Source organism: Podarcis erhardii, assembly GCF_964252035.2.
Source record: "Podarcis erhardii genome assembly, chromosome: 2".
In the NCBI taxonomy this organism is placed as follows: domain Eukaryota; kingdom Metazoa; phylum Chordata; class Lepidosauria; order Squamata; family Lacertidae; genus Podarcis; species Podarcis erhardii.
The window spans coordinates 61395026-61416278 of record NC_138498.1 but is presented as its reverse complement, the minus strand read 5'-3'; the positions used below and the strand labels follow the sequence as shown (position 1 = coordinate 61416278).

General features: G+C 41.2%; 1 protein-coding gene across 14 annotated transcripts; it reads right to left on the bottom strand.

Moving 5' to 3' along the window:
• Nucleotides 1–8657: 8657 nt before the first annotated feature.
• LOC309335375 (neuropeptide Y receptor type 6-like) lies at nucleotides 8658–20878 on the bottom strand. Of its 14 annotated transcripts, none has more exons than XM_081850406.1 (6): nucleotides 19327–20878; nucleotides 18616–18724; nucleotides 15676–16561; nucleotides 14028–14083; nucleotides 11612–11724; nucleotides 8658–9971 (listed from the first exon to the last, which is right to left on the bottom strand). In XM_081850406.1, exon 6 carries the CDS (start codon nucleotides 9925–9927, stop codon nucleotides 8842–8844), a length of 1086 nt encoding a protein of 361 aa, XP_081706532.1. In that variant the 5' UTR covers nucleotides 9928–9971; nucleotides 11612–11724; nucleotides 14028–14083; nucleotides 15676–16561; nucleotides 18616–18724; nucleotides 19327–20878; the 3' UTR covers nucleotides 8658–8841. The 14 variants fall into 14 exon arrangements, with proteins under 14 accessions (XP_081706532.1, XP_081706539.1, XP_081706538.1 ...); XM_081850413.1 differs by having other exon boundaries at nucleotides 15676–15777; XM_081850412.1 differs by lacking the exon at nucleotides 15676–16561.
• Between the last annotated feature and the right edge of the window lie 375 nt (nucleotides 20879–21253).

Below are 21253 nucleotides of genomic sequence, written 5' to 3'. Positions count from 1 at the left end.
GTGGCTCAGCATGCCAGTCCTGCTTGCATCCTGCCCCTCCTCAAAGATGCCAAAGAGGTACATGAAGTAATTATCTCACTTTATCCTTTCAACAGCACCTCTAGGATAGGATAGGATAGGATAGGATAGGATAGGATAGGATAGGATAGGATAGGATAGGATAGGATACTGTCCCCACCACAAGCAGTTTGTATCTGGGATACTTACCCACTCCACCCTTACCTTCCCTTCACTCCACCGCACACCACATCACCTCAGAGTGCTTCTCCATCTTCTGTAGCCTTCAGAACATTGTGTATAAGATAAGCTGAATGTCGTTTTGTATTTTATTATTTGTTTTACAGGTTTCTGTTCATTCATGCTAAAATGGGGGCAGAGGGAAGCAAATGGAGACCTTATGACAATGGGACTTGTTGCTAGGTCTGTGGTTCTTCACATCCCATTGATTTCAGTGGGATTTAAGCAATCTGCTTTGCTGCCCTCCCACTCTGCCTGCACGGCCACAATGTGTCCTACTTAACCTCCTGGGAGAAAAGAAATAACTTGTAAATATAACTGAAGGCTTTTCTTTTCTTTTCTTTTTCTTTTTGGAATACGTAGTAGGAATGGAACAGGGAAGCTAGGAGCTGTAATGAAAGAAGCTGCTCCAGGGGCTCAAATGTTCAAGCCTTATTAAGAAGCAATCTGTCCACTGCTGCAGTTCTTCTTTTCTTCTTCTTCTTTTTTAAAGCAGCCTTTTCTTCAAAAATAATAATGTGAGTTCCTGGGCTCCCAAAGGAAAATAATATTTGATTCAGAACAGCCTTTATTATGAAATACCGAGGGAAAGCATTCCATTGACCAGTCACAGCTGTTTACATAAGAGCTCTGGTCTTTCACTGTATGGTACATTAAAATGTATAATTAATACATGCTCATTTTTTATACTGCTTGAAAACACTTTGTTTGTTTGTTTGTTTTTGCACCAATGTTGGAGCCTCAAAGGCCAAACATTCGTATGGTCAGCATACGAATTTCACACTTGTGCTGCCTTCATTAGTTTGTGAATTTTGCCTTTTCTATACCTTGTATTTCCGTTTGACTTGTCGTTGCTCTTTTTGTAAAATCGTCTTGGAAATATATCTGAAGGCCAATATAAAAATAACAATTCTTTATTATTATAATACTTAGAATAATCAAACAAATGATATGTGCAATGGTAGTCTTCTGGAATCCTTTGGTGCGTAATGCTCTAAATTAAGTTAAGCACTTGCAGGATTATCTGGGATTTCCGAGCAGTTCAACAGTCAAACAGACTCCCTCAGAAGGTTGTGGACTCTCCTTCATTGCAGGTTTTTAAGCAGAGGTTGCAAGGCTATCTGTCATGGGTGCTTTAGTTGAGATTCCTGCATTGTAGGGGGTTGGACTAGATGACCCTCAGGTCCCTTCCAACTCTACAACTCTATGATTCTGTGATTTGTTCAGGATATCAGCTCATAATTCACAGCCTGATTGAATTATCATTACAGTATTTGAAATACGAAATTGTGTAAGGTTTATGGGACCGAATATGTATATACATCTGTTCAGTATATGAGGATGTCTAGATACTCAGGCCAGGTTCAAAATAATAATGAACTGAGTTCTTGCAGCCTGAGGGGGGAGTTAGGTTATGTTTCTGGGAAAGCAGATCATTCTCACCCTGTATAATACATGTTTTGCAACATAGCGTCCTATCTCCTATTTAAATAAAAAGTACAGAAAATCCCACTGGGTAAGTGGCACTATGTGCAAAGCCATTAGGCTGCATTAAAGGTACTCTTCTGACTAGATAAATTTAATAAAGTCTGAGAAGTGGACCCACAAATGTTTGTTGGAACAAATGTTAGTTTTTATGGAGTCTCAAGTAGTCCCGTTGTCACTTTTGCTACTACAGACTATCATCCCCACCTTGCCCACCCGCTCCTGGTATTCAAGACATTAAATCACTTCCTTCTTGCTTCACCCACCATCCCTAATTACATAAATGGCTGGTTTATATATCAGTTTCATAATCCATAATCCCTCATTTAATAATTTTTTGTCTTTATTTTTGAGTCATTCTGTTATGTTCACAGCTGGATTCCCTGTGAGGGAACTGAACCAAAAGATAAGGGGAAACCAGCACTCATAGACGGAGCTGTCAATATACTATGCAATGACTGACACATTGCAGTGAAAGTCAGGCATGTTGAGGCAGACTTCTGAGGAAAAATTGGATTTGTAGCTGTAAAGCCTACTGAGAGGAAAAATTAGTAGGCACAAGTTGTCTCAGCCTAAGTTTGGAATGGTACAGGGAAAGGAAACTGAGGTCACTCAACTGTGTGATATTCTGAATGTCTGATAACCCAAGGACAAACTATTTTGTCAAATCTTATTAAAAAATATTTTGGAGCATCAAATTAAATTTTCAAGAATACAGAACTGTTGTGTGTGTGCCTCTTACCTTTCCAGAAATTGAATTAGCAGCTGCAGTATGAATGCCTTATATGTTACCACAACCCAAAAATCAAATTAACTGCTGCTGTCCAAAAAGCACAATACTAGTTCAGGAGGCTAAATAAATGCTCAGTTGGAAAAAAAATCAGATTTTCAGGTTATAAAAGCACAAAGATTGCTTTGTTGACCCTTAATTTCTGTGGTAAATTTCTCTCATTTCTGTGGTAAAACAAAGTTTATATCCCTTTTAAAAGTATCCCTTGAGTACCAGTACTGTACTTAGAACACATAAAGGGACATGGTGGCACTGTGGCCTAAACCACTGAGTCTCTTGGGCGTATGTGTATGTTACAAAACCTGTGCGCTAGTATTTAAGGTGGCACAAGATTCTTTGCAGTGTTTGTGGCAAAAAGCTGACACAAGTACCTTCTGAAAATGTTGAGAACGGAGGCAAAAAAGCCACGGGGAAGCGGCGAGGTACGGAGACAAAATTTAGGTAGTTTGGTAGTATGCTTAAAATTGAGGAAGGATGCCTAGCATTCCCAGAAATCCTACCTGCAGGGCTGGCTAGATGGTTAGAATTGAGTGGTTTTGGCACATGTATGAGGCACTAGCACTAATCTGGCATTATACTTACAAGGATGTAGAACACATGAGTGTGGACCCAAAGCAGAACCCCAGAAAAACACCATTCTACATACTGGTGGGATCGGAGTGTCTCCACAAATACAAGAGGCTCTGTCTGCACTGCAGATGGCTTCCCTTCAATTATGGATGGCAGGGGAGATAAGTAGCCCCAGATGTAGAATACTTATCCTCACTGCCTTGACTCATGTGTTCTACTTACATGTGAGTGTGAGGCCTGAGTAGGGTGTTATTGTTATGGAGTGGGATTCACCCAATGAGTCTCATCAGTGGAAACCCTGAGCAAAGATTTCTGCATGCTGAACAGGGCTTTCCCCCTCACCCCTGTCTGTCCTCCATGCTCCCCAAAAGTGGCTTAGGTGTGTGTGGGAGAACTCTCAGAACAGTGCATGGGGGAAGGAGAGGGGGGGGGGTTGTTGAGTCTAGCAAACTGAAATGCATGTTGAATTCCTCCTCCATTATTGTTGTTGTTGTTGTTGTTGTTACCTACCTCTCTTTTAAATCAGAACCAGTGAAGGCAGTGAATGTCCTCTGTGAGTGCCTGGAGGCAGTTGGAGGATGGATGGGGGCTAACAGATTGAGGCTGAATCCTGACAAGACAGAAGTACTGTTTGGGGGGGGGCAGGGGGCGGGTGTGGGGGACTCCCTTAATGTTTAAAGACATTTCTGCCCCCACTCTGGTGTACACAGCCATGTGGAAATACAACTTGAAAGGCAGCGGAGTGAGGGACAACCTCACTGCATTTCAAGGTGTTAATGCCTCGGTGCCTTCACTGCACTCTTTTTGGAACCTGCTAAAAACATTATTGTTTAGAGAAACCTACCCAGAGGCTTAGGGACGCGGGTGGCGCTGTGGTCTAAACCACTGAGCCTAGGGCTTGCCGATCGGAAGGTCAGCAGTTTGAATCCCCGCAACAGGGTGAGCTCCCGTTGTTCGGTCCCAGCTCCGGCCCACCTAGCAGTTCAAAAGCACGTCAAAGTGCAAGTAGATAAATAGGTACTGCTCTGGCGGGAAGGTAAATGGCATTTCCGTGCGCTGCTCTGGTTCACCAGAAGCGGCTTAGTCATGCTGGCCACATGACCCAGAAGCTGTTCGCCGGCTCCCTTGGCCAATAAAGCGAGATGAGCACCGCAACCCCAGAGTCGTTCGCAACTGGACCTAAGATCAGGAGTCCCTTTACCTTTACCCAGAGGCTTAGAAAGTTGAGATAATTGTAATCTGTTTTGGTGCTTTAACTTCTGTATGTTTCAAAGTAGGGTTGTAAATTCTTCTTTATTTTATTGTTTTATCTTCTTGTAAACCTCCTTGAGGTCTTTTAAAATCAAGCAGTGTATAAATTTTATGAAATAAATAAATGGATAAATAATAGCAGAAGGCATTGAGAAAGACAATGTGGGAGTGGCACAAGCTTGGTTGTTAAGAAGGCACTCTCAGTTTAACTCACATTGCTTTCGAAGGACCTGGTTATTGAGCACCCATCTGGATTTGTTCATAGGGAGGTTAAATGACATTGCAACAGGCAAATGTTACCCCACATTTTCCAGTGCATTTCCCCATATGTTTCTTAAGATGAAGACAGTCCCATTTTGCAGAGAAGTGGATTTGTTATGCAACAGCACCATATCAGCTTCAATTGTGCGATCTGAATTTGCTAGTGTGTGATCGAATCCCACCTGAAAACAGTGCAAGTCTCATTTAGAATGTGTGATAGCAATGGAACAGGATCCTCTGTGCCCACAAGCGAAACTTCCGAGTTTCTGCAAATCAGGAGTAAAACTCACAGTCAGCTGGAGAGGCAGGATTTGAAACTTGGAAATTTATTTGGACTTAATGTCATTTGAAATGTTTAACAATGAGCTTCCCAGAGCAGGAGCGTATAATGCATTTGCGCAACAGGCAGACATTTTTTTCACTCTGCTTTTACCTTCTGTCAATAACACAGCAGCAAGCTAACACACTGAAAATACACACTTAGTAATGCTGCTATCATATGTGCTCATTACATAACTAACAACCACTGATAGTCATAAGCAATCCTATCCATTAAAGTTGTACTGAACAAAAGCAAGCAAAACTTGCAGGAGAAAGATATTAAAAATCTTTCTAATATATCCAAAGGTGCTACAATGGATATACTTCATCTTTTCACTTCCAGGCTTTACCACCTCCCAAATTAAAAGGGCCCTGAAACCAGGGGCCCGTCCACACTTTGTCCTATGATTTCAAGTCACAGGTCTGAAAGGGGTTAAAATTCCATCTCTATGTTTTCTGCGGATTAACGTCTTCCCAGTTCAGCAGTAAACAGCAGATTTTCCCAGGGAAAGCAGTGGGACCAAAAAAACCAATCCTCTCAGACCTGTGACTTGAAATCACAGGATAAATGGGAGTGTGAGTGAGTCTTAAAGAGACAGTCAGCTCTGTTTCCACATTTCTAGCACAGGGATAGGGAACCTGTTGCTATCTTAAAAGTGTCGGATGACAACCCTCATCATCCTTGACCACTGGCCATGTTGAGTGGAGCTGATGCAAGAAGTAAAGTCTATGGAGGGCCACAGTTTCCCCAACCCTGCTCTATCACTCATTTAGTAAATATTAAATAATGGACAGCTATAATTATAACTATACACTCTTTGGTCTTTGGGCTGTGACCTTAAGCGCACTAACTTGTCAACTGATTTGTAAGTAAATATATTTAAGGCTGAATGCCAGCCAGTCTTGCTTCCTCCTGTGCCTTTCCCTCATTTCATGTTGAACCTCCCAGGTGAGATATACGGCTTTCATTCCATCAGCTGATTTGGTGGGACGGGAAAACCTCTCAGCTGGCCAGGAGTGAAGAGGGTGGTCCCTGGGCGTGCCTGGCCTTAAGTATGCCAAGGCCACGCCTCCCCCAGCCCGCCGATTGGCGGACGGGTGGAAGGCACGCCCAGGGATTCCCCCAACTCTCGCGGGGGCAGCAGGCCAGCCCCCGCGCTTGGGGGGAGGGGCAAGACCGCAACCCCCTCTCTTCCCCCATGGGGTCAGAAATGGCTTTCCATCAGCTGATTTGAGTAAACATGCTTAGGACTGCAGTGGGAAGCTTACTTGGAGCCCTAAAGAGTAGTGCAGTTACTTCTTTGGAGCCTGGTCATAGTCCTGGTGTTTATGAATCTTTGAACATCCTTAGCAAGGCAATCTTTATGTTATTTTGATATAATTGATATATTTCAGAGTGAATATTTATATGGCTCACAGTGGCATACAAAATTTAGCACTCGAAACCACAAGACTAATATAAAGTTGTACAACATTTGGTATACAAAAAAATAATGTAAATACCAACCGTTCCCCCCAGTTGAAACATGTTGTTAGAATCATAAATAGAAATGACATCTAAACAGTTCCAGTCAAATGTACATTACCACAGATACGATTACTGTACCATTATTTGTCAATAAAACCAGTCTGAAGTCACACAGAGGTTAGATGAGGCAGCTGCTTTTCATAGAAATATAGTTTGCACTCAGGTATCAAGTGTTCATGTTATTAGATTCTTTTTTCACTCTGTATTAGTCTGAAATGTTCTGTATGGTTTCACTTTAACTGGATTTCTCTCTTCAGAGTTCCATTGGATTCATGATCTTTTAAGCAGTTCAAACCTGTCTTTGCCTTGTAAACAGGATAGCTTCTTGTGGCTGGCTCCAATCTATCTGTCTTAAACTAATGGCTGTTTTGGAAACATTTCTGTTACATTCATGTTTTCAAACAAAGGTGGAAAAGCATGTATTCCTTCTTAGAAAAGAATGTGGGCATTCAAAGATACAGCAATTCAGCTGCAGATGAAAAATACTGGTGCAGTTTTACACCCTGCCCGAGGGCAGCACAGGTAGGCTTTTTACATTAAAAAGGATGAAGTGTTGCAGGAAAATGAACTTCTCTTACAAGTTCCTGTATTTTATTATAGGATGAAACAACATAAATTCTCCCAGTCTGCAATCCTAGGTATACTTATTTGAAAGCAAATGCCAGAGAAATCAGTGAAATGCCATTGAGTTATATCAATAGGGCAACAGTTCTGTCAATAGGATTTCAAGTCATCATCCTTTCCCTGTATCCTGAATACTAGCTTGACATGCAGACATTTAGGATGTAAAATTCCCCCCCCCCATCCTTTATCTTCTTTAATTTTGCATGTCAGGCTGCTATTCAGGACATAGGAAGCAGCATAGTAAAAATACAGCAACCATGTCTATGAATGAAAGAACAGAATTACCTTACAATAATTGAAAAGAAAAAGGACCCTGATCATTCCTCACATCGTTTTCAACAATAGTGGTCAGACTAGAGACAGACATATATTGCAGTGGTGGAAGTGGTCAGAACACATATTCATTGCATTTAAGGATTGAGGATATGTATTCAAACATTTCTACCACAAAGGTAAAGGACCCCTGACAGCTAGGTCCAGTCGCGAAGGACTCGGGTTGTGGCGCTCATCTCGCTTTAATGGCCAAGAGAGCCGACGTTTGTCCACAGACAGTTTTCCAGGTCATGCGGCCAGCATGACTAAACTGCTTCTGGCAAAACCAGAGCAGTGCACGGAAACACCATTTACCTTCCCACCGGAGCGGTACCTTTTTATCTGCTTGCACCTTGATGTGCTTTCAAACTGCTAGGTGGGCAGGGAATTTCTACCATATGCAAGCATTATTCAGGGGTTTTAATCCATCATGTGATGAGGGAGAGTGGGGACAAGCATAGAATAACAGAATTGTAGAGTTGGATGGGACCACAAGCGGCATCTAGTCCAACCCCCCTGCAATGTAGGAATCCTTTGCCCAAGGTGGTGCTCAAACTGACAAAGCTATCCCAGCTATAGATCCTTGTGCTGGGCTTCCACTGATGGGACTCAGAGCGTTGGGGGGAAATCCATAGCAGATTTGGGAAAGGGAGTGTGTTGGGGGGTGGAGAGCAAGTTCCATTGCACTCACAGAAGTTGTCCTGCATGCATAGTTATTGAGTTTGATACAATCCAGCACCTGTCAGAATGACATATTACCTAGTGCATCAGTGGACAGATGATGGGTTGTATTCAACATAGTAGTTGAATGTGCATAGTGAGCAGTATGGTTTCTGCTGTGCAATGGGATTCCCGTCCCCACCTCCCCCATGCACTCCCTAAATCTGTTCTAGGTTCCCTCCACCTTCCAGAGAAGATTTGAGAACAGAGGGGGGGGGGCACAGTAAGGGAAAAGAAAGGGAAATGGCTTCACATAAGGAATTCTTAGAAGGAGATTATCTGTTGAATTCAGACAATAAGAGTCAGTTGCTTAAGATACTAATTATTGGTATTATGTTAAGGTAGTCAAGGGGCCTTTGTCAGAAGTACTGATTCAGGCAGACCAGGAGAACCATGAGGAAAATGCAGGTGGTACAGCCCACACAGGATATTGCATCATCTTCCAATCCAAGCGGTATCTCCTTTTCCAGATTTTCCTTCCCACACTTCCAGTTTTCTAGCACTGCAACATTGGAAGCTCCTGTAAAGGTCTTTAATAAATATGGGGGTGTTAATAAATATTATTAATCCAATTTGTTTTATTCATTTGAATTATACATTAATATTCAGGTAGGCTTTTGATTTCACTTTGAGAACAGGACTTTGCTGACAAGAGCCAGCAGGCCACACTTCCATAGAAGAGTATCTTGGCAGTACAGTAATTCATGACAAAGACATGTAAATGATTCAAAGGTTGCCCATTTCAGATATTCGAAGGCATGTTGTTCAGCTTAAAGGATCCCTTTGACACATCGGTGTTCAGAGTTGAAAGGGCAATGTTCTCAAACAACCCTTGAGATTCATAGCATTTGAAATTGTGAAGCAGACTAGCCAAATCTTTCTGAAAATTCTTGTTGAGGAATCCATAGAAGATTGGATTGACACACGTTGAAATCATGGCTACCAAGTGACACAAAGTAAAGACCACATTATGGTGGCAGTTGATCAGGGCCTCGTGGTTCCAGTCAAACACAACGTTAAATATGTACAGCGGTAACCAACATGCCCCAAAGGTTGCAATAATTGAAATCAACATAATATTAATCCTTTTACTCTCATTTAGTCTGACCTCATTCTCCCTTATCTTATCCACTTTACCTTGCCTCTTCTGAAGGCACACAAATATCTTCATGTAACAGACGAAAATAAACCCTAGTGGTAAGAAGTACTGGAAAACTAACATTGTTGTGGTAAAGCTACGCCTCTCCTCAAGGGATGGCCATACCTCGACGCAGACAACTTTGTCCATATAAATATCACTGTGGGAAGAAAGGTTTCTAAAGGGGTCATCGGTGACTTGGTGGAATAAAAAAAAAGGAGTCGACAGTATTATAGAAAAGGCCCAAATGAAGATAATTCCCCAAAATGCATGTGAAATTCTAGGCTTCCAACCTCGCGGGTTTACTATTAACTGATACCTCTCGACAGCAATTAACACAAGTGAGAATGTAGAGGCAGTGACAGACGTACTTTGTACAAAATTAGATATTTTACACATGGCTTCTCCAAACACCCAGTAATCCATCAAAGTGTACGCAACAGTGAAAGGGATGCACATGACACAAACGAAGATGTCAGATAGGGAGAGGTTGGCGATCAAAATGTTGGTGACATTCTGGCTTTCTTTCTGTTTCCTGATGATAATAATTAGGCAAAGGTTGCCAAGGAGCCCCACCAGCATGACTACAGCGTAAGCTGTGATGAGCAAGAAGATTGCAGGAATAGACGGCAAGCAGGATTCAAAGTGTGAAAGCTGCAACTTACTGCTGTTTGCAGCAGACGGATCCATGCCAGGCTCTTGAATGTTTTTGTTTTATCCTTCATGAAACACCCTGAAAATCACAAACATAATTTAGATTGAAAGTCCCCACCACCACACACACCCACTTTTCCAACATCCTTTGCTTCATTTAATTGCTTTTTTGGAGCGTCTCAGCAGCAGGAATACTTCAAGAAAAACAAACCCTTTGAGAACCATTTCCTGGTGATATATGACCCTGGATGAATTTTGAACATACATGTGTTGGGAGTGGACATGCACTCAATTACACACTTGAGATTAACCTTTTGGGGGCATAATTTCTTGTTCTTCTCCCAAACTGCAAACTTGGATTTTGAAAAATGACACTGCTGTCTTTAAAACTCATAGACTTAAAGACTGAACCTACATCCTATCAGTTGCCCTAGATAAAGTGGTGTTTAGTTCCAGTTCATACACTGAGCTCCTTGTGAGCTGATACACCGGATTTACTTTACTGTTGTTGACAGCTTTGCGCAGGCAACAGGTGTGTGTGTGTGTGTGTGTGTGTGTGTGTGTGGGAGTGTTCCTGACATTGAAGGGATAATCATCCCTGCATATGTGCTGGAACGGCTGAATCAGATCTCAACAGTCCAATTCTAAGCATGTTTACTAGAAGTAAGTGCGTTAAGAATCAATGTGACCTACTTTCTAGTATGTATGTTTAGGATTGCAACTCAGTGCCATACTGCTGCCTCCCTGTTGTCTCAGTGCCTAACAGCAATATCCGTATTCTACACACGCACACACACATCCCAATCAGAATAAAGTACACAAATGAAGATCTTTGATGCTTATTTGTTTAACCCATATAATTGTTTTTCTATTCAGATCATTTAGAGTGCAAAATTTTAACTCTTGTTCTTTAAATCCAAAATAAAAATAAAAATCCAGTTTCTTACAGTGCATGTCACCCTGACATTTTGCAAAGGGGTTTCATATTCATATGCTGTCTTGCACCTCCAAGTGCTAAATCCTAAAAAGGTCCTGTAGATGAATGATGTGATGCTTAATGTGGCTAGTGAGTTCATTGGCATTATTTACCTACTAACTGCCCTTTGTCAATTAAGATCTCAGGGTGGTTTACGACATGCACATTTAAACCATAAGATTCAATAAAAGCATTAAAACCATAATTCAATATCAAGCTATATTGATACAACAATACTTTATCAATTACAGCTGGCCTTACCAGATCAGGGATGAGAGGTGCCGGGGAGAGAGTGTTTCTCCAAGTAGTTAGTATGGACACATAAAGACACCTATCAAATTATCACTTTTAAAGTTAAGTTTCAGAAGTGAGAATGGATGGACAAAGGGGTCAGCATCTAAGTACAGAGGATGTTGGAGGCCTGCAAGTGCAATATGTAGGCAGATAACACCTGGCTAGCGCAGGAAAATATCTGGGAAAAGTGTGGTCTAGAGATTTCTCTTCTCTCTCCAGAAGCCCCACGTATATTCAGGCAAAAACTCAGCTCAGTGTGTTGGCTCATTGTTTTGGATTTAGGCTTCAGCACGTTTCTTGACAATGTGAGGTTGTGCTACCAAACCTAAGGAGGAACGCAGCCCAATAAATTCTCATTTGCCCATCTTTCACTGTTAAAGCAAAACTTTTCAGAGTCTCCAGAGCCTTGATACACCGGCATTCCCTCTGAATTGCCAAAATATAACTCACCGTGGTCCATTAATGAAGTCACACTGAAATGTAAGCCAGGATCAACGAGTCTTTGCCTCTGTCAATGAGTATCCTGCTGTTACAAGGTAAAGCCAAGATGAGGAAGCTGCAAGCTGTATAAATTTAAGAGGAAACACAAATTAAACAGACAGTCATTCTTATCTGTAATGTTTTTTTTTTATGGTCACATAAGCTTTCATGGAGTAAATTCCATTTAGTCAGATGTGGGCCTTTGAATTGCCTCCGTACTTTTTAATGGCTGTACTGCTTCTAGGATTTTTCTTCACAGCACTTTCCTCTTAAAAGTGTGGGTGAGCGCAATTAGGCAGAGCTGGAGAGCAATAATCTTTGACTTTAGGGTTGGAATATACGACACAAAAGAACTCTTAAAAGGTGGATAACACTGTTAACACATAAACCGTGGATAGTTAGGGGGTAAAAGGGAAGGGATGAAACCAGGATCTTCTCCACTGCGTGAATGCAGAGGTGCAGCTGCTGTATTGTAAACCAAGTTATCACCTGCCAGGTGTTAAACCAAAGACTTTCTGCAGGTGGGTGCTTTGTTTTTAGCTGAGGCTGTGTACACAGTCCTGTTTACTCTGCATCCAGTGTGCTAGCTTGGAATCCGCTACTAGCTTGGGAAGTGGCATACACACGATATTCGCTACAATCCCTATATATCATGTTGTTTCTTATGAAATACTGCTTTTTTATATGTTTTCATTCAAACCATCTTAAATCTGAATTAAGAAGGGGGGGGGGAGGCCAGTCTGTGTTTTAAGCTGGTATTTTGTACCTGAGTTTCAGTGTTACCAAGCACATTCAAATTTATGACATGCAAGAAAATTCACATATTAAACAGACAGTGGCTTTTGTTGGGGAGAGGTATCTACAAAGCCCAGCAAACGTAACAAAATGGGAATAGAAATACTTTCTCAGTAAAAAAATTGTGATATCTGGTTTTCCTTTATTACTTTTATTCATTATGCCAGAAGTCATGTAATTAAGATTTCTTTACAATGCTGCTTCCATCATATCAGTTGTTGTTACTTTAATTTTTTTAAAGTATTTTTACATGCTCTATTTCTAGCTTCTGCCTTTATTTTATTTTTTTACCTTGCATATATATCATTTTATTACTTTTTGGTATATAATAGGAACTCTGAAAAATAAAAATGTATGTGTTAGTGAGAGACAGTGTGTGTGTGTTATGGAGAGAGGTGGCATATAACACCTTATATGTTCCCAACCCACATTGTAGGAGTGTGGCCAGGAGCTACAATACTGAAACTATTTATTTACTTCAAAGTAATGCTAGAATGGAACTTTACCAAGATTCCTCCGGAATAAGCAGTTCCCCAAGTATGCAGTCCCGGAACCACAGAACTCAGTAGAAGAAGGCACTGAGAGTGAAAAACCAAAAGCAGTAGAATTTTCTGACGACATGTGTACTGAAAACTAAGGTGCAAAACTGTATCAGGGATGTGCAAAGGGTCGTCAACTGGTGGGTCAGGACCTACTAGTGGGTTGCAGCCTGATCCAATAATGGTTGCAACAGAATCACTACCACTTTTACAATATAATAAAAAAATTAAGAAACAGATCCCCCAGATGCATATTTGGGTTAGAAGTGGCTCCTGGGACTGAAAAGGTTGAAGATACCTGATCCAAACAAAGTAGGGAGGAGAGAAGCCCTTTTTCAATCTCTAATCAAAGGTGAGGAACATTGTCTCTCTTCACACAATGCATTATGCAATCAGTATTATTATTTCCATTTTAGTTTTATGAAAACTGATGATAGAAACCAACATTCTATGTTCATACCAAGGATGATTACATACTGCGGTGTCTACTGTCAAGTATTCTGTATGTGGAATACACAGAGTATTCCTCATAAATATAGCATTAATGAATGATTCCTTTCCATAAAGGTTCACATGGACAATGTTTTTTATTTTGATACAAGAGAAAAAGTTATTTGCCACCCAGCTTTAATTCAAGCAGCTGTTAAGATATAGTTATTACATCACATGAACATAAAATTCGGGCAATCAATTCATTTTCATTCTCATGCACAATTGCTTTCTAAAGTTGAACTCATAATTATTTAGGATCAGATATCACCTCCCCAAAATGACCAATGTAAGATTTCAAATAAAGTAATATGAACTCTTAAATTCTAGACATCGGAGTGGGGAGGGAAGATACTTCAAACTACACATCTATATAAGACTGGGATCAATTACAAGGATCCAAAATGGTGCTGAACATAAAGCCCCACTTGTGTATCGGGACTTTTTCACCTCGCCTTCCCAGCAGCAGCCACTCACACACAGGAGGATTGGATCCTGGCCAGGGTCCACAAGGCAAGTAAAAGAAAAAATAACAAAGTCTTATGAATGCCCCAACTTCTTACCTTTTGGAAAATCCACACAACACTTCCTCTCCCTTGCTTTGACCAGTCTTCTTTCCCTTTTCATATTAAATATTGACAAAATCAGTCGACATACATTTTGCTTGGAAAGGAATCAGAGGTATTTTGACCCTTTTAACTACAACCAAATGAAAGCCCATTTGGTTCACGGTCTTCTGAAGCAAACTGATGCTCTGAGCTTTTCCTTCCGAGAACTGAAATCACCACAGTCAAGAGCCACTGCTCTGAGAGAGAAACTAAGAAGTAAGGCAAGCTCTGGAGAGAAACCAATAAGGAGGCAGCGAGTAGGAGAGGCCAGTAGTCATGGGGACCACTTTTTCTATTAATGTTTTTTTCAGGCATTATCTTGCAACCTGATTTGCAGTTATCTATTCCACAGAATGTTTGCTTACTTAAAAAAAAATCCATGCTGGATTTCACATGTGTAAATATTTACATTTGGCTTATTGGTCCATTGTAAAATGTGGCTGTGTTAAAATATGGGGAATATACAATATACTGTGTTGATGAGAGATTGGGCTTTTATTCTTCTGAGACATTGGCGGTGCACAATTAAAACCATGGTTGTTTTTCCACTGTAAGCTTTTTATTGTTATGTGTAAGCTGTTCAAATTAACTGGGATTTTTGCCACTGTTTTTTGAGCAGTGTGGTATATATGCAGTGACTGTTTTGCTGTCTAGAATCACAGACACTAATATTCAAGAGACAAGCTAGTAAAACTTAGGACATATACAGTATAGCAAGATTGCTTCACAAACAATTCTCGGTAATTCTACAACAACCCTGTAATGTCAGTAAACATCACTATTTGGGTATTGAAGGTACGGGGGAGGGGCAAGAGTAGATTGAGTTCATGGACAGGCTGAGATTGCACAGCTCAGTTATTGCATTAGTTGTGATATTAGATCTCATTGATGTTATTAAAATTGTACAGTTTGAAATGGGAAGCTAGGCATATTTCTTACACATATGTATTATGTATTCTTACACATATGTATTACATATAGAAGGGACTGACACCAAAGTAGGATTCGTCATTTATTTTATGTTTACCACACCTAATGGCCCTATGAGCAGAGGGTGCTGCTATACAATGTTAAATATTTTAATGTATACCTCTCATCATGGACATAATGAAAGGAAGCATAGTTGTGTCCTTTCCCCTTGTAGATATGTGTGAGGTACAGTGGTACCTCAGGTTAAGAACTTAATTCGTTCTGGAGGTCCGTTCTTAACCTGAAACTGTTCTTAACCTGAGGTACCACTTTAGCTAATGGGGCCTCCCACTGCCGCCGCAAGATTTCTGTTATCATCCTGAAGCAAAGTTCTTAACCCGAGGTACTATTTCTGGGTTAGCGGAGTCTGTAACCTGAAGTGTCTGTAACCTGAAGCATCTGTAACCCGAGGTACCACTGTACTTATCACTTCCTCTCCAACCATAGGGTACAGATGGTACTGAAAAGCTAGGAAGGGTTAGGGAAAGGATACATGAGTGGACTTCTACATTGCATAGTCTACAGAGATGGGATTAAATGTTTTGCCCCTGCCTCTTACATTCAGCAGCATCTCATTTTTTATTTAAGAATGAATATGGCATTGGGGGAAGTAGCCTTCAGCTTTGGAACTTACCTGCAATCCAAAACTGCATCTGGGGAATAATTTATATATATAAAGATCACCAGTTTTTGTGGGTGGTAGTGCTGTTATTGGGCTGCATCCTTGATCAGGTCACTGTGAAAACAGGATGTTGTGCTAGATGGGTCGTTGGGTTGGTCCAGAAGGGCTCTTTCTTACATTCTTATTGTCCTGTGAATATTTGCTGATCAGTGATGGTTGTCACCTATATTCAGTTTTCCAAAGGAGTAACTTGGCTACCAGTCAATATAGTTAGACCAGGACCTTATGGCTGTTTAAATAAGTAATTAATCTTGATATGCAATTCTTAGCATTTATGGGACTACTAACAAAAATAGCACTAAAATAACCCCCCATATTAAGTCTGTTTGCAAAAAAGGTTAATGAATAGCAGAATTATGTTTGGGTTATTTGAATATCCTTGGCATTTTTAATTGGTGAGTAAAAGCGACATCCAACGAGCCTTTAGCACTGGGTAAACACAGATAGATTGCTGAATGGGGCCATAACCACGCTTCATTAGGGAGCTAACTTTATAATCACTATAATCTGATAAGAAAGAATTAAGAGCATATTGCAGATAAAGTCTTGCTAAATAGAATCCATACCAAGTGTTAGACCCAAAGACAGTATAGCAAAGGTGAATTTGTCTTTCATAAAGCAGGAAACATCAGCAGTATGGTCCCAATTTTCCATTTCCTCTTCATGTAACAACTGATAATGGAATGCCCAGATTAAAGGCAGTAGCAATATAAAACTTAATCAGATTGAACCATGCAATATGGTTTCTCTTCAGCACCAAACTTCTTAGTTGGAGATTTTAGCTAAAGTGTGTGGGTATTCATCCTTTACTCTGATCCTCCCATTCAATAACTTTGTTCTAGAGGACAGAAAAACACACCATTATCTCCAATAACATTCAGGGGCCAGCTAGAGATTTATTCTGTCAACAGAAATCTATTCTTGACTCTTTTTATCTAATGTTCAGTTTATTCATACCATCCACCATTAAAACAATTGATGGATATCTAGCACTTAGACTCTGGCCTGGATAAGATCAGGCCTCATTTAGTGTCATTTCCCAGACACCCTCCTCTCAGCATAGACAGTTGCTAAATGAGAGGTTCCTTAGGGTTACCTCTGCCTACTATTTCCCAGAAAAACAGAAAAGTCAATAATCCTCAGTCTTTGTGTGCTATGTACTTTGCCTGGGGTTCTTTTACTGTTCCATCTCAGGCAGCAAAATGTCTTGAATCGGCCTGTGTCATTGGTAGAGATGTTTATGAATTATACTGCAGGTGGATCCCCTAGATCTTAGTCTCCTGTAGCTCTGAGAGGAACAGAAGGTGCACAGAGCTCAGTATCTGCTACTGCTTCCTCTGGGCTCTCATATCCTAGGAAGTGGCAGTGGAGGTGGTAGTGTGGGGAAAGAAGCAAAGCGTAGACAATCGAGGTAGGCAGGACCCCCTTAGCCACTGTTTGCAATGTAGGATTGGGCATGTGTCCTATATAGCTTATGGCCCAAGTGACTGAAGGACCAGCTTTCCTATCACCTTCCATCTTGTGACAAGATCTGTGGGAGAGGCCCTGCCCATAGTTCTGTCAACATTAGTAGCCAGGCCCAGAACAAGATACTTTACTGTCTGACAAAATGTCACCTTCTTACTCATCATTTCATGTACAGAAACTGACTGGATGGGCAGTTGAATATTACTTTAGCACTAACAACAGGACCATACCCTCAAATCCACCTGAGGGCAGCAGACTAGTTTAGGAGATGCCTGACAGACTCTGATCTTCAACAATGGAGAATGGCTGGGGGAGGGGGCTGTAGGAGTTCCTGCTGCCCCCCTGCATCTGCAACCAGAAGCAACTGCCTCACTTGACCAAATGGTAGGGCCGACAGTGTTCTTGCCTCATGGCGCAACAATGCAGATCTGACTGTCTCCTACATTATATTATTTTTACACCTCCGATTACGATGAATTTATTTTCCGTTTTGAGATAATTGCCTGAAGAGCAGCAGCAGCAACAGCAATTTGTGCCTTCTCTTCAAAGGAGTTTAAAGACTATCCAAATAACTCAATTACAGTTCATTGGCTAAATGCTTATGAAGGTTGAAGGCAGACTATATGGGCCAACATGCTCATTGTCATGCCTAGCCCTGACCTAGTACCAGATACTGAATCCTCAGACGATGAACAAGATACATCACAGGTCAAGGACCCTGAAGAGCAGGCAACCCCCTCCCATAACCCAGTGTTGAAGATCCCCTTGAGGAGTCCTCTGGGTTGAAAGCTGATGAAGAACTCCTGGAGTTGTCAGGATGGAAGGTGGCCGGCACCAAATGCTTTGGATCCGAACCCAGAGTTGTCAGTCTAATTGTGAGTGAGGGTGAGGTGGGGCTTGCTCATGAGTAAGCAACCTCTGATGTGCCTTCAGTGTGCTTATGGTGTGGTTTAGGAGGTCAGAGTATGTAAGACCTCATTCTTGAGTCTTGAAAGCATCATACGATATTTGGTTCTTAGTTGCTTTTCTTTTGGTGTACCTTGTCTGAACTCCCTGTGATATTGATCTTGGAGTGTTGCCTATATCTGTCTCTGGCTCATGTATGGACTTAGATGGATACTCTGTGCTTAACCTGGGTTTGTTTGGACTGTGCTGCATCCGAAACCCTGCCTGTTTTGGTGACTACTTTGGATAAGGCTTATCTCCTATAGCTGTGACCCTAGTCCCTTGGGCTATCCTGCAGCATCACACACACACACACACACACACACACAGGCTGGTTTGAGATTCCATTCAATCTCTATGTGGGGTTTATTGTTTTTGGTAAAATAAATGCACATTTATCAGTTATTTTGTGTATCTAACTTTACTCAGGAATATGAAGATACTACATTTTTGAAGTATTTATAATGTACTGTTTTGTACCTGTATTTTTCTTGTACTTCCTTGTGCCTGCCCCAGGACATTTTGGGAAGACGAGGCAGGAAATCCTATTGATACAGAAACTTTGCCATCCTGAATTGACAAGCGGAATCTGAGGTCAAAATAAAAATAAAAATAATAAAAAATTGTCCAGTGGCACCTTATAGACCAAGTAAGTTTGTTCTGGTATAAGCTTTCATGTGCATGCACACTTCTTCAGATACACTGAAGCAGAAGTCACCAGTGGGAGGGTGGGGTGGGGTATTTCTCAGAAGGGTAGTAGGAGATGGGTGATTGGCTCAATGGGTATGGTAAACCTGTTGATGACTGTTAACTGTTAACGACTGCAATTAGTCCTACAGGAAAAAGCAAGGGATAGTATGCAGATGACCAAAAATAGCTTTAGCATGTGTAATGAGACAAGAGTCCAATATCTCTATTCAGACCAGGTCTCTCCATAGTTTTCAGTTTGGTAATAAGTTGTAATTCAGCAATAGTCACCTATAGTCTCCAAGCGACTTACCCATGCAGTTTATCCATTTCTATTGAGAAATATTGTCACACAAATGCCTCATTGGAGACAGTGCAAAAACACTGGTATTGCTGGGAATATAGTACCAGATTGTATGGTGGATTCCAGTTGTGATGCAGAGTTGTGTTGCAATCATTTATGTGTGTGACATAAAATACTGTTAGAAATTCTTTCGGACATACCCCCGGCACAAGCGGGAATTTAAAAAGTGAAGTGTTCCAGTTCTACTACTAAAAGCTGGTTACATCTTTGATCCATCTTCATGAACGCATACTGATCATACTAGTATTTTATACTGCTCTGCCACCATGTGGCTGCAAAATGGTATTGTGATGCTTTTTTTAATGTCTGACAGGCTCTTTTTTAAAAAAAGAAAAGAAAAAGAAAAGATGGTAGTATGTATAATTGCAAACCTACGTACATTTATTTTTAAAGGTTTCTTTCCCCCAGCCCCAAACCCACAGCAATTAAAGTTGTATGTGTGTGTTTGTGTATAAAATCAGCCCACAACTTAACATCAATGGTTCAAACTTACAAACTCTAAACCTCAGTCAGGAAGATATTTTCATGAGATCTATGGCTAACCAGTAAATCAGTGAGAGATAAACATCAAAATACCATATATACTTCTGAACATTTTCTTATAACAAACTTATGAAAAATGTTTTTCAAATATTTGTGCATTTACAGTGGTGTTTCCATAAAGTGTGCCAAACTGTAGAAGACTCACCAAAGACTCCTAAGTAAGTTTAGGAGTCAAAGAATAAGAGTGGTCCTCTTGTGGATCAGGAATTAGTTAGGATGCAAGAAGAATAGGAATAAATGGATAGTTCTCTGAATGGAGAGTAAAAAGTGGAGTCCCTCAAGGATCGGTATTGAGAACGGTACTTTTTAACTTGTTCATAAACAATCTAGGGGTAGAGTGAGCAGCAGTGAGGTGGCCAAGTTTGCTGATGATGCTAAATTGTTCAGTCGTTAGCATTATATTGTCACAGGCTGTTTTTATCATTTTGGACAGAGCTGAAACATTACTCCTCTCATCCAGTGGGATGTGTTTAGTGATCCACTGGGCACCCAAATGAGGACTGGTTCTCCTTGCATTCCTGTAGAGTGGGGGAATCCAGGGCATGGGGGAGGGGAGTTTTTTAAAAATACACTCCAGATCCACCCCAAAGCAGCTGAATGCTGCAAATGAACACTGTCATCATGCTACCATGGAATGTTGACTGCAGAGAGCTTTGCAGAAGCATCGCTGTTGCAACAGCTGTAACTGGGAGTTAAGCTGCCAGGAACCAAATAAGACTGCTGCTGGCTTCCTTTCAGCCCTAGAGTCTAAACTCTAGGGATGGAATTGGTTGGGAGGATGCAATCAATCAATCAATCAATGACATCCCAGGATCCTTTTAAACAGCAAGGTGTAATACAGCGTAAAGGGCTGCTTTAGCTTTACGTAAATTTTACTGACACCCAGGCAGGCTTTTTGTCATCCTCAGTGCTCTGAAATCCCCAGAGCAGTCACATAGGTTTTAATCCTACTGCTGTGTTTGTGCACTTGCAGTTATCTGGCAGATTGGACACATCTAACTTTAGGCATTACAGTATATTAAGACGCCTTCCTTCTCTAATTTCCTAGGGAGAGGTTGGAGGCAGTGATGATCATCAACTTGAATGGCTTTAATAGGCGATTAGAAGACTATCCATGGTGACTAGCTACGGCGCCTATGCTCTTGTCTCCATGACTTGTTGCTGGAAATAGGAGGGGCAAGTGCTCTTGTGCTCGAATCCTGCTTGCTGCAGCCACTGTTGAGAACAGTTTGCTGGACCGGGTGGGACTGACCTAGCAGGCTCTTCTTTATTAACTTAACTTTCAGCGAAAACCTGTTTGCACCGCACACGTACACGCGGTGTGTGTACGTGTGAGGACACGCATAGACATACGCCAGCAGCTAGCAGAAGCGCCGTCAGAAACGAAGAGCATGGTGAACAGATTTCCACGTGGAAACCTGTACCCGGCACGACCTTTGTGCCTCCCTCTGTGGATGCGTGTGGTGGAGGAAGCTATTATTCGGAACCCGGTGCATTCGCTTCAACGGCACCGTTATAACCTCG

Bases quoted from the DNA above. Each gene is read 5' to 3' on its own strand.
- LOC309335375 (XM_081850406.1), bottom strand. From the start codon at position 9,927: ATGGATCCGTCTGCTGCAAACAGCAGTAAGTTGCAGCTTTCACACTTT.